General features: G+C 41.6%; 1 protein-coding gene across 1 annotated transcript; it reads left to right on the top strand.

The window, feature by feature from the left end:
• Positions 1-427: 427 nt before the first annotated feature.
• On the top strand, positions 428-2,067 carry LOC112254177 (40S ribosomal protein S23). The gene is made up of 4 exons (XM_024426473.1): positions 428-526; positions 1,068-1,227; positions 1,413-1,533; positions 1,879-2,067. The coding sequence occupies exons 1-4, from the start codon at positions 523-525 to the stop codon at positions 2,023-2,025; spliced, it is 432 nt and encodes a 143-aa protein (XP_024282241.1). The 5' UTR covers positions 428-522; the 3' UTR covers positions 2,026-2,067.
• Positions 2,068-12,958: the final 10,891 nt, after the last annotated feature.

The raw sequence follows: 12,958 nt of genomic DNA, 5'->3' as shown, positions 1-12,958 counted from the left end.
CTGGGACAGGGAGATCGAGAGACAATGTGGCTCCGTCCAAACCCACCCCTGAGTGTGCAACAAGCCATGCACTCAGCACCCGTAATCGAGTCAGCAGTATGAAATTCCAGTTGAGAGTGGGGAGCCGACCAAGCAGAGACAGAAAGGATGGTTTATCAATCCAGTAGTTTTGGACCTGATGACTCTCTGCTTGGCTCTCAGCATTAATGAATTAAGGAACTAACGCCCTGTCCATTTTCAGACTTGTTTGACTGCAATTTAAATCAGGCATTTAAAACACCACCTCGTTATTACACTTACTTAATCAAACATAGCTATTCATATAATATACATGTGATATTTCCTTAAATTGTGTATTTTAAAACGGGTTGCTTAAAATGGAGCTATATTTAAAATGTATTTTGAAAAAAGACCTAGCTCAAACAGGCACTTTATTACCCACCTCTGGGGTCCTGAGAAGGGACATTGCCGCGGAGGAGTCTGGGATTCTTCCTTTCTAGCCTGGGCTCGTAATCTGCAAACATGGGTACGGTCATTTTCCCTTTTTAACGGAACGATTACAAGATATAGTCATATTCCTTACATTGATATGGAATAAGGATGTCCTCTTACCAACTTCCAGTATAATCGTGGAAAAACGGGCTGTTATTTGTAGGCATATTTTCTAAATTTTACGGACAAATAGCGCGAGTTTCGCAACGTGGAGAGGGCCAGTAGCATGGCGTGGGGTTCGGCAAGCACTTCCCCTCTCTGCCTTACGTTTCAGTCACCAAGCATTTACGAAGCCTGCTGGCTAGTTACAAAGTGAAAACAAGTGTTTAGCAGCGAACTGCATCCATTTGACTAATTGGCGAAAATATTTAGCAATGACCTAGCTAAATTGGTAGCTGCTGGATTGTCCGCACTTAACGTTAGTCATATGCGTTAATTAGCTACTGTAACTGGTTGTCTATTCTAGCCAACGTTAGTCAGGTTCTCGACTCCATTTGTAGGTATGTGTCGACCTATGTTTTGTTAGTCGACTTAGTTCACGCTATGATTTTAAGTTTACCGTTCTATTTCCCCAGGAAAGTGTCGCGGTCTGCGTACAGCCAGGAAGCTGCGTAACCATCGTCGTGAACAGAGATGGCATGATAAACAGTACAAGAAGGCCCATCTCGGCACTGCCCTGAAGGCTAACCCCTTCGGAGGCGCTTCCCACGCTAAGGGAATCGTACTTGAGAAAGTGTAAGTAGTTAGCTAACGTTACATCACAACGCCCCTAATGAGTGTTCACTAATAACCATGCAAACTTTAATCCAGTGAAAGCTATGTGAATGCTGTATGATCAACAATGTACAGTGCACTGGATGCCATCTTTCATATACTGTCAGTGCGAAGTGTCAAACTCCTCTCCCCAATTCTTCTTACAGAGGTGTTGAAGCTAAGCAGCCCAACTCTGCCATTAGGAAGTGTGTCAGGGTCCAACTCATCAAGAATGGCAAGAAGATCACTGCCTTTGTCCCAAATGATGGTTGCTTGAATTTCATTGAGGTAAGAGTCAAACCCAACATTGCATCCATTTTACCAAATAACAGTACCGGTATCTATTTCTAGGATGTTGTGGATTGCCTCAGAATAAGAAGAGATTGATAAATTCCTAGAACATTAGCTAACTTGACAGATATTTTAGGATCTGACGGACATAGTTGGGTAGCCATATAAACCAGTATCTTATACTCTGCCTGATATCCACTATAATGACAATTGTAAGACTCCCCATAAGTAATCTAAGAATATGCACGTGTCCAGGGACAATAATTTTGATATTCAAAGTTGACTGGTGTGCATTGTCTGGTGTTGTCCTGTGTATTTAGTTTGTTTCCTTTGGTCTTTCAGGAAAACGACGAGGTTCTGGTGGCAGGATTTGGTCGTAAGGGACATGCCGTCGGTGATATCCCCGGTGTCCGTTTCAAGGTGGTCAAAGTGGCTAACGTCTCCCTGCTTGCCCTTTACAAAGGCAAGAAGGAGAGACCCAGATCTTAAACAGTTCTTACTGTGAAATCAATAAATTATGTTTTCACAATTTGTCGGTTTGTTGTGCTTTTTGTTTCCCCCCATATACATATTTTAGTTGCAGAGATGGGTAACTGATCCTGAGGGCTGTATGTATGGTGTTTTTTGTATTTTTTCCAAATCGGTGTCTTCTTTAGACCTGGGATACATACCACTTGTGCACTTGAAAGAACTGGCTGTGACACTGTCCCCAGAGGACTTAAGTTGCCCATCCTTGTACCAGTTTTGTTTGAGCGGCTTCTCTGATTCACTTGTACATGTCCCAAGTTGATGGAAAACTTTTTTCATTTGAAGAACAACAAGTTAATGGTTTTAGGATTTAGGTTGTTAGAAAGCGTTTCTCTTGGCTCGTATGTTTAACGTTGGATCATGCCTGATTGCTTTGTGTGGGTTCAGGCATTTGCTGCTATACTTATGCTCCATTGGAAGTTTTATTTATAGCTTGTCAGGAGGGATTGTAATGGTTTGACATCGTTTGGTGTCTTGGTTGTTCATGGAACAGATGCATTTTATACTCAGTCAAGTTGTCATGTACCCCCTCAGGTAATTTGATGTGCAGTCTCATTTTGATTCATGCCGTGCAGTCGTCGAATTCAGGCATGGCTGCCACAGACGGCTGCCAATTTACCTATTGTGCGTTTCTGTGTTTGATGAGCCAGATGCCTTTTTGATTTTGCTCAACCCTTTCTGTACAAACTTGCCAGTTCCTAATTTAGCCACACCTGTCTACATTTATAATTTCTGCAATTTTTAGCTTGGATAAAAGCCTTCCGTCAACTGATTGTGATCTTAATTTTGTTGTGAAGTGCTATAGCAAATATGATTTTTAAAGTTAGGAGCATATTGCGTTGGGTGGAACCTTTCACTGAGGTTTGTTGAGCTCATAGGACCAGACCATTGAATATGGTAAAGGGGATCTTAGGACATTTTACACAATCATACAAATCCCATCTGTTCCTGCATGTAACAACCTCTCCTTTCATCCAAATAATTCATAAGATTACATTTTGATGCGTGATGCCATGACTTGTCTGGACATTATACATTAAGGAGACATGCAGTGTTATCCTGAATGACAAATTAATTGGTATTGGGGTGGAAGAGGATTTGCTGCAGATTAGGGAAGTGACATGGTTGGGAAAATAGACAGGATATGTACAGTTTGAATCAAATGGATCACCCAGACTAGTGGTCTGCTGCTAGAATGACAAGTGAAGAAGTTCTTTTAGTACTTTGCCACAGACAACGAACGTGCTGTCAGATGATTTTGATCTGTCATGACAATCTGTACTGTACTTTTTAGACTGATGACTGTATTTGACATTGCCACCTAGTGGAGTTGCTGCCAGATACATGGATTCCTTTAACTCAAACCCATGTTTTGGCATGAATCTCTGCTCTCAGTGGTCAAACCAAGTAACATTGAATTACGGACAAAAACTGACACTAACACATTTCAATATGTGATTGTCATATTTTGTGTAAATCATTTCAAGTGCAACTTGGCTGCTGTATACTTGTAAGGTTATCAGGATCAATGGGACAGGCCATGGTTGCTGCCAAGAGAGATCTTACGGTTCTCTCCTTCACAGCCTTCCTTCAGAGGAGGCAGCGACGATGATATTGAATTGAATCCCTTCAGAGGTGGTGAGTGTTGAGAGATGGGTGATAGTGACAGGAAACCAGCAGCCACAGCCTGTGCAGGGCAGCAGCCCATCCATCCTCTCCACAGCATTGTGACCAGACAACTGGAATGTCAGGGAAACAGTTGATGATAGTAACACTCCCTGGGTGATGCTGTGTTTGAGTAATGATGGACAGGATTTACTCAATTTGTATTTTATGTTTAATTTGTATATTAGGATATTGCATTTAATGTTTTTGAATGTTTAATGCACAAATTTAATCATGGAATTAATAAATGGAACTTGTATTTCATGATTTGAAACTGAATTGAATGAATATGGTTTCATTATGGTAGATATTGCATTCATTGTTTGTATCAAACCATCATTTCAAAGTTTCATATATTTAAACATCTCAGATGCATTCAGATTCAGTTTTCAAATTCAGTTCTCTAAATTCAGATTCAAAACCAACATCCGGGTACTTTTCCAGACTTGAAACTTAGAGAAGAACAGATATAAACAAACGCTCTCTGTGGTAAACATAAGCTTCTGGCAGTTTGAAGCCAATGTGGCATGTTAACTTTATATTCTTTTTATGAATTTGGCTCTAGTGTTTGAACCACTTTTGCTATAAGCTATTGACCCCATTCCTGAAAACTAATATACTCTGGAACATGGACGTGCTTTCTGTTCTATGATTATCACAGGCTGCATTAGAAGAGTGTCACAAAATTTGACCCACATGAATATATACTGAATTTGAAAAATATAAACTCAACATCCAACAATTTCAAAGATTTTACTGAGTTACAGTTCATATAAAGAAATCAGTCAATTGAAATAAATGAATTAGAAATAAAGAAACCGGCAAAGTTTATGTTTACCACAGTGATTCTGTTCTCCTACTTTCCTTGCTGGCAGGCAAAGGATGTTGACTGGTTTTGAATCTGAATTTAGAGAACTGAATTAGAAAACTTAATATATCCAACATTGATCAACTTGAAATTATGGTTTATAAACTTGATACTCATACAATGAATGCAATATCTACCATATTGAAACTGAATATCTAAATATTGAACTTGAATATTCAATGAAATTGATAAATTGATACATTTGTTTAAACTGATAGATTCAGTTTTTTTTTATTCAAAAATATAGCATTCAAATTCAATATCCTAATACAAATGTTAAATTATGGAATTCAAATACTATTTCTGTTGGCACTGAGATAGCTAATAATTAACGCCTGCCTCAGACCACTCCCAGAACAGCTAAGTGTGCCATTAGATTTTTTGTTTTGCCCTCCCGCGTCACTTTATACACAGAAGGATTCAGCTCAACATAAAATCACATAGTTTATCTGTCTTTATGTGGCCGCTGATAACTTCAGAACAAAATTCTACAAATACAAAGTCGCCAATGTCTTTGCAAGCGATGTATAAAAATGTGGTTAAACATATGTAGCCTAATGTGCGGCAATGATGTGCCAAATCGGTGATTTCGTGCATTTTCATTGGGTAAGCGTTATAATAAGCTGCCTCAATATTTGCAGCCATAGGTAGTAATATCTCCAGCAGTTGTAAAATAATTCTTAAATCAAGGAAATATTGAATAGTATGGAAGTCCAGAGAGGACAAATATATATATATATATAGATTGCTACACTAAGATATGTAAGTTAGCCAGCTAAATACTTTGAGTTTAGAGCTGGTGGGACATTTAAGCCCTAAACAATGCCTGACAGGCAACTTCCACCCAGGCTGTATGCCACCCCCAAGACCACAGCCAATCGGCTAGTCTTGTGAGCTAGCCCTCTGGTTGTTAGCTTGCATAACTGATATGTGTATAATTGTAAGGGACACGTCATGTTTTATGGATAATATTTACAGAGTGGGTGAGCTTCATTCCTGACAAGCTGATCAGATTAAACATATTGCCTCAGAGCTTGATCAGATTCAATAGCAACCTAAGAGGTTAATAAATCAGGATGATGCCTTGTAGGCTGTTTTTATAGGTAAAGCACCTTGCAGGCAGATTAGCAGTCAGTGCATTATGTATATGATCAAGAGTGGGTGTGCTCTATTCATAACAGGCTGATCAGATTCAATAGCAGCTTCAGAGGCTGATTTGTCAGGGTGCTGTATTGTAGGCTGTCTGCAAGGAGCCTTACACATGAAAGAGCCTACAATGCAACTTCCTGACTTATCAGCTTCTGAGGCTGAAATTGAAACTGATCAGCCTGTCACCCATTGTAAATGTGAATATTATCGACAAAACATGAAGTGTCCCTTATAATTATACACATCAGTTATGCAAGCTGACAACCATCATAGATAATAATCTAGCAAGACTAAGTAGCTAACTAGTTAGCTCATAAGACTTGCCAACTTACTGTGTTGTTCCTTGCATATGATTGGCTGTGGTCTTGGGTACGGCAGGCAGCCTGGGAGACAGTGCATGTTCAGGGCTTAAATGGCTCATGAGCGCATAGCGATTAACGAATGGCTCCTTGATGAGGTAGGTAGTTATTTTAGGGCTCCCGAGTGGCGCAGCGGTCTAAGGCACTCTATCTCAGTGCTAGAGGTGTCACTACAGACCCTGGTTTGATTCAAGGCTGTATCACAACTGGCTGTGATTGGGAGTCCCATAGGGCGGAATACGTCGTCCGGGTTTGCCCGGGGTAGGCCATCATTGTAAATAATTAACTGACTTGTCTGTTGAATCTGACAATTAATCTTAATGGTTGTACAGTCGTCTCAAATAAAACTGTGAAGGACCTCGGCGTTACTCTGGACCCTGATCTCTCTTTTGAAGAACATATCAAGACCATTTCAAGGACAGCTTTTTTCCATCTACGTAACATTGCAAAAATCAGAAACTTTCTGTCCAAAAATGATGCAGAAAAATCTATCCATGCTTTTGTCACTTCTAGGTTAGACTACTGCAATGCTCTACTTTCCGGCTACCCGGATAAAGCACAAAATTAAATTCAGTTAGTGCTAAATACGGCTGCTAGAATCCTGACTAGAACCAAACATTTTGATCATATTACTCCAGTGCTAGCCTCCCTACACTGGCTTCCTGTCAAAGCAAGGGCTGATTTCAAGGTTTTACTGCTAACCTACAAAGCATTACATGGGCTTGCTCCTACCTATCTCTCTGATTTGGTCTTGCCGTACATACCTACACGTACGCTACGGTCACAAGACGCAGGCCTCCTAATTGTCCCTAGAATTTCTAAGCAAACAGCTGGAGGCAGGGCTTTCTCCTATAGAGCTCCATTTTTATGGAACGGTCTGCCTACCCATGTCAGAGATGCAAACTCGGTCTCAACCTTTAAGTCTTTACTGAAGACTCATCTCTTCAGTGGGTCATATGATTGAGTGTAGTCTGGCCCAGGAGTGGGAAGGTGAACGGAAAGGCTCTGGAGCAATGAACCACCCTTGCTGCCTCTGCCTGGCCGGTTCCCCTCTTTCCACTGGGATTCTCTGCCTCTAACCCTATTACAGGGGCTGAGTCACTGGCTTACTGGGGCTCTCTCATACCGTCCCTGGGAGGGGTGCGTCACCTGAGTGGGTTGAGTCACTGATGTGATCATCCTGTCTGGGTTGTGCCGTGGCGGAGATCTTTGTGGGCTATACTCAGCCTTGTCTCAGGATGGTAAGTTGGTGGTTGAAGATATCCCTCTAGTGGTGTGGGGGCTGTGCTTTGGCAAAGTGGGTGGGGTTATATCCTTCCTGTTTGGCCCTGTCCGGGGGTGTCCTCGGATGGGGCCACAGTGTCTCCTGACCCCTCCTGTCTCAGCCTCCAGTATTTATGCTGCAGTAGTTTATGTGTCGGGGGGCTAGGGTCAGTTTGTTATATCTGGAGTACTTCTCCTGTCCTATTCGGTGTCCTGTGTGAATTTAAGTGTGCTCTCTCTAATTCTCTCTTTTTCTTTCTCTTTCTTTCTCTCTCTTGGAGGACCTGAGCCCTAGGACCATGCCTCAGGACTTCCTGAGTAGGTTTTTCTTTCTAGCCACCGTGCTTCTACACCTGCATTGCTTGCTGTTTGGAGTTTCTGTACAGCACTTTGAGATATCAGCTGATGTACGAAGGGCTATATAAATAAATTTGATTTGAAATAAAGGTTAAATAAAAAATGTTTAAAAATGATTGTATAAATGAATGATGCATGGTACTTTTGTTATTCTCGTGATCTCAATAAAACTTTTATGTTGCGATCGTGATCTCAAAGTAATGAGGGAATCGTTTTTAAAATTATTCATATGTCTTCTCTGGACTTCCCTAGTAAGGAGAAAGCTGATTGAAGAGCAGCACTCCCTTTCTTTAGATCCTATCAGTATCGACACATGCTCAAACGATGCACTTAGCGACCATTAATTGTCTCTGCATGTTTTGGGAAAGGTATGTTACATCTTCGGAGGTTGTAGGAAAGAAGCATGTTAAAACACTGGTAAGCCTAAGTTCCATCACTATCGGGAAACCAGGCCCATGTATTTATAGCAGGGGAGGTATAAGTAGAAGTGGCGATGCATTATTCATGACCGAAATCGACCGACCGACCCGCCACAAGGAGTCGGTAGAGCACGATGAGACAAGGATAACCTGTTTTGAGGCCCACCTGATAAGCTTAAAAAAATATTAATTCTGTTCTGCATGTTATTTTGGCATTAATAAGTGTCACATATCAGTTTTCCTAACAATGTACACTTTTTACAACTCATTAAGTTTATAAAGCCGCATACAAACATGGTCTCTTTTTTTGCTTTCTTGAGTAAGGCAGCTCCAAAATGCAGATGTTTCAGCCTAGCTCAGTGCTTTCTGTGGTGGTAAGGCAGCCAGCGGTTAATACGGAGCGCAGGGGTTGGTAATGTTCTCTAGTTGCGCTGTGATTGGCTCAGTGTTCTGTCACTCATGGGGACACTGCGTAACCGCAAAATCTACAGGTAGAGTTAAAAAATTCAAGCCCCTTGGGTGCTGCCATAGACTTACATTAGAAGTGCCCATCCAAGAAGGCTCAAGGGGGCCAGAAAAGTTTGAATACATTGGCAATGCTGTCAATCCAGGATGACTTCTGCTGCGTAAAAAAAAAAGAAGGAAACGGATATGGGAAATATCAGACTTCAGTGAGTTCAAGACAACTGGGAACTTGGAAGTGCCCATCCAAGAAGGCTCAAGGTAATTTGCCACAGATAAAATGACATTAAATCCCGTTATATCTAACTTAGCTTTGATTTAACTGATCCTGCCAACATGAATCTTTCAAAATCTTAGCTAGCAAGCTAGACAAGTCAACTGCATCAAGTCGACAATCTACTGGCAAATCCTTGTCACATGAAGAGAAATAAAGAGATAAAACATATCGGTGCTCATCGGCCATTGGACATAAACATCACACAACAAGTTTGAAATTGCAAATTCAACAATGAGTGCTGAGGGGCGACTGCAGCCTTGGGTTCGATCCAAGGCTGTGTCACAGCCGGCCATGACCGGGAGACCCATGGCCCAGCACAATTGGCCCAGCGTCGTCCGGGTTAGGGGAGGGTTTGGCCGGCCGGGATGTCCTCGTCTCATCGTGCTCAGCGACTCCTTGTGGCGGGCCGGTTGGTGGACTTTGGTCGTCAGTTCGACATTGTTTCCTCCGACACATTGGTGCGGCTGGCTTCCGGGTTAAGCGAGCAGTGTATCAAGAAGCAGTGCGGCTTGACTCTCGACCTTCGCCGAGTCCATAGGGAAATTGCAGCAATGAGACAAGATCGTAACTACCAATTGGATATCACGTGAAAGGGGGTAATGCCATGGGCCAGAAAAGTTTGAAAACATTGGCAATGCTGTCAATCCAGGATGACTTCTGTCACGTTCAAAAAAACTGTAAACTTGGATATGGGAAATTTCAGACTTCAGTGAGTTCAAGACAACTGGGAACTTGGATAAAACTAGCTGCGACTGGGAAAATATGGAAAATAATTTTAATAATAATTTAGATTTTGGGCCTCTTTCGCTACAAGCTTGGCACACCTGTATTTTGGAAGTTTCTCTCATTCTTCTCTGCAGATCCTCTCAAGCTCTTGCTTCACAGCTATTTTCAGGTCTCTCCAGAGATGTTCGATCAGGTTCAAGTCCGGGCTCTGGCTGGGCCGCTCAAGGACATTCAGAGACTTGTCCCGAAGCCACTCCTGCGTCGTCTTGGCTGTGTGCTTAGGGTTGTCCTGTTGGAAGGTGAACCTTCGCCCCAGTCTGAGGTCCTGTGCGCTCTGGAGTAGGTTTTCTTCAAGGATCTCCCTGTACTTTGCTCCGTTCATCTTTGCCTTGATCCTGACTAGTCACCCAGTCCCTGCCGCTGAAGAACATCCCCACACCATGATGCTTCCACTAGCATGCTTCACCATAGGGATATTGGCAGGTTTCCTCCAGACGTGATGCTTGGCATTCAGGCCAGAGAGTTCAATCTTGGTTTCATCAGACCAGAGAATCTTGTTTCTCATGGTCTGAGAGTCTTAAGGTCCCTTTTGGCAAACTCCAAGCGGGCTGTCATGTGCCTTTTACTGAGGAGTGGCTTCCGGAAGAGTCTAGGAAGAGTCTTGGTGGTTCCAAACTTCTTCCATGTAAGGATGATGGAGGCCACTGTGTTCTTGGGGATCTTCAATGGTGCAGACATTCTTTGGTACCCTTCCTCAGATCTGTGCCTCGACACAATCCTGTCTCGGGGCTCTACACACAATTCCTTCGACCTCATGCCTTGGTTTTGGCTCTGACATGCACTGTCAACTGTGGGACCTTGTATAGACAGGTGTGAGCCTTTCCAAAATCATGTCCAAACAATTAAATGTACCACAGGTGGACTCCAATCAAGTTGTAGAAACATCTCAAGGATGAACAATGGAACCAGGATGCACCTGAGCTCAATTTCGAGTCTCATAGCAAAGGGTTTGAATACTTATGTAAAGAAGGTATTTCTGTTTTTTTTTTTCCAAAAATGTATAAAAAACTGTTTTTGCTTTGTCATTATGGGGTATTGTTTGTAGATTTCTGAGGATTTTCTTTCATTTATAACACATTTTAGAATAAGACTAACGTAACAAAATGTGGAAAAGGTAAAGGTGTCTGAATACTTTCTGAAAGCAATGTATATTACTTGATTTTTTTGTATATTTAAGTATACTTTAGTTTATTTGTAATATATTAAAATATACATTTTTCCCCTCGCTTGGGCAGATATATGGCTCATTACAATCTCGGAAATCTTACGTACAGTTCCTTGGACTTCATGGTATAGTTTCTGCTCTGACATGCACTTCTTCGGTGGAGTTTAACCAGCGGTTGGCATCCAATATGTTGCATTAGCACCCCCAACTGAACTATAGTATTAATCCATTACTCTTTGCGATACAAAATGGGAAAAGGGAAAAACTAAATAAAAATATTTAATCACCCTACCAACTAACCCTACACTCATTAAAACCTACAAACCTTTTCCAGTACTTTCCACTAATCCTATCTGAATCTACCCCAGGCCAGTGACCTGAGAGGACGGGACACTACCCCTCAACACATCCCGTTACTCTTCTGAAGTCAAATCTCTTCCCCCAAGTACTTTTCTGAAGCTGCCACCACAACATCTATTTTATGTGACTCACGTTCCATCTCTGCGGTACAGTTGATAACCATTGCTATGAATGCTAAGAAGCCAACCTTACTGAAACATATAACTCATTGGCCTAACCCTCTGTTCTGGCACAGACCTACTATTCAGAAGGATCCTCTCAGAATCCCTCACCTTTGATCCACCCTCCTCTACTTTCTTCACTGCCTCAGCATATGACATCTTCTGCACTACTCTGACCCTGGCCACCTCAACCTGCCCCTCTCACACCGGACACCTCCAATCCCCAGCAACATGGGCACCCCTACAGTTAACACACAACTTTTTCCACCAAAACGACACATTCCTCTGTCCCCATGTCCTCCTGCACACTTCCCGCATCTTGAAATCTCCCTCCTACACACTGCTGCCCATAAACGTGACACCAATAGCACTGCAGTGTATTCGGTACAAAAGCTCTAACAGCATAACTCATGTATCCTAACATTACTTTGCCAGGTAAAAACTCTGAATCAAAGCTTGAAATAACAGACTGCCTATTCTTACCTCTTTGTTGATTGATATTCATTGAATTTTAAAATGGAGAATGTGTCAAACAACACAGCCATTTGTATAAATATGAAAAGGTAGATCATCATAAAATGTAACAATCTCCTCAGTTTAACAGCACCTTGTCTCAAATTCAAATTTTTCAGTTGGGCAATTAGGTTCCTGCAAGAACCTGCACAATCTAAGGAGGTTCCTCAATGAATCTCACCTCATATTTTATTTATTTTACTAGGCAAGTCAGTTAAGAACAAATTCTTATTTTCAATGAAGGCCTGGCTTGCTCAGGGGTAGAATGACAGATTATTCCCTTGTCAGCTCACAGATTTGAACTTGCAACCTTCCGTTACTAGTCCAACACTCTAACCACTAGGCTACCTGCCACCCGTGCTTCTTGAAAGAAACTTTTCAGTGCCAAGAACCATAAGGTTCTTTGAGGAACTTGGCAGATCTTAGAAGAACCCTTGTTGAACCCCACATTTTTTTGTGTGTACTGACAACAGATCAGCTCCTAGAGAGATGTTACCACTTACGGGTAGGCATGTTAGGCTACACATCATTAAATATATTGAGACAAATTACAGACAGTAGCCTACAAGTAGCAAAATAGAACTCAAGAGATCGAAATAGGCCTGTAGCCTACTGTTTATATTTTAATGCAGTCATCTCGGTTGTCTCGAGCTGAGTTGTAAACAGTATTACAATTGTTGACATTATACTGCAAAAACAGGACTCAGGCTGGTCTTCATACGGTACTGTATAGCAATGCTATGAACTTGTCACTGTGAATTCATTTGCTATTGTATGTACTGTTTTTGTCCCTTGAAATGTATTTTAAACACGAATGACGATGTGATATTGATTGTAATTCAATATGTTTGCGAAGACTTATCTTATCCCACCTCACTTGCTCACATTGTATATAGACTTGTTTTTCTACTGTATTATTGACTGTATGTTTGTTTTACTCCATGTGTAACTCTGTGTTGTTGTATGTGTAGAACTGCTTTGCTTTATCTTGGCCAGGTCGCAGTTGTAAATGAGAACTTGTTGTCAACTTGCCTACCTGGTTAAATAAAGGTGAAATAAAAATAAATAAATAAAAAAGACAGGGTCCAGC

This window comes from Oncorhynchus tshawytscha, linkage group LG07 (genome assembly GCF_018296145.1).
Source record: "Oncorhynchus tshawytscha isolate Ot180627B linkage group LG07, Otsh_v2.0, whole genome shotgun sequence".
Taxonomy (NCBI): Eukaryota; Metazoa; Chordata; class Actinopteri; order Salmoniformes; family Salmonidae; genus Oncorhynchus; species Oncorhynchus tshawytscha.
The sequence above is the reverse complement of the archived record's forward strand: the minus strand, read 5'-3'. Positions and strand labels throughout refer to the sequence as shown.

Bases quoted from the DNA above. Each gene is read 5' to 3' on its own strand.
- LOC112254177 (XM_024426473.1), top strand. The intron at 1,228-1,412 runs GTAAGTAGTTAG...TTCTTCTTACAG, and splicing joins GGAATCGTACTTGAGAAAGT to AGGTGTTGAAGCTAAGCAGC. The intron at 1,534-1,878 runs GTAAGAGTCAAA...TTGGTCTTTCAG, and splicing joins GTTGCTTGAATTTCATTGAG to GAAAACGACGAGGTTCTGGT.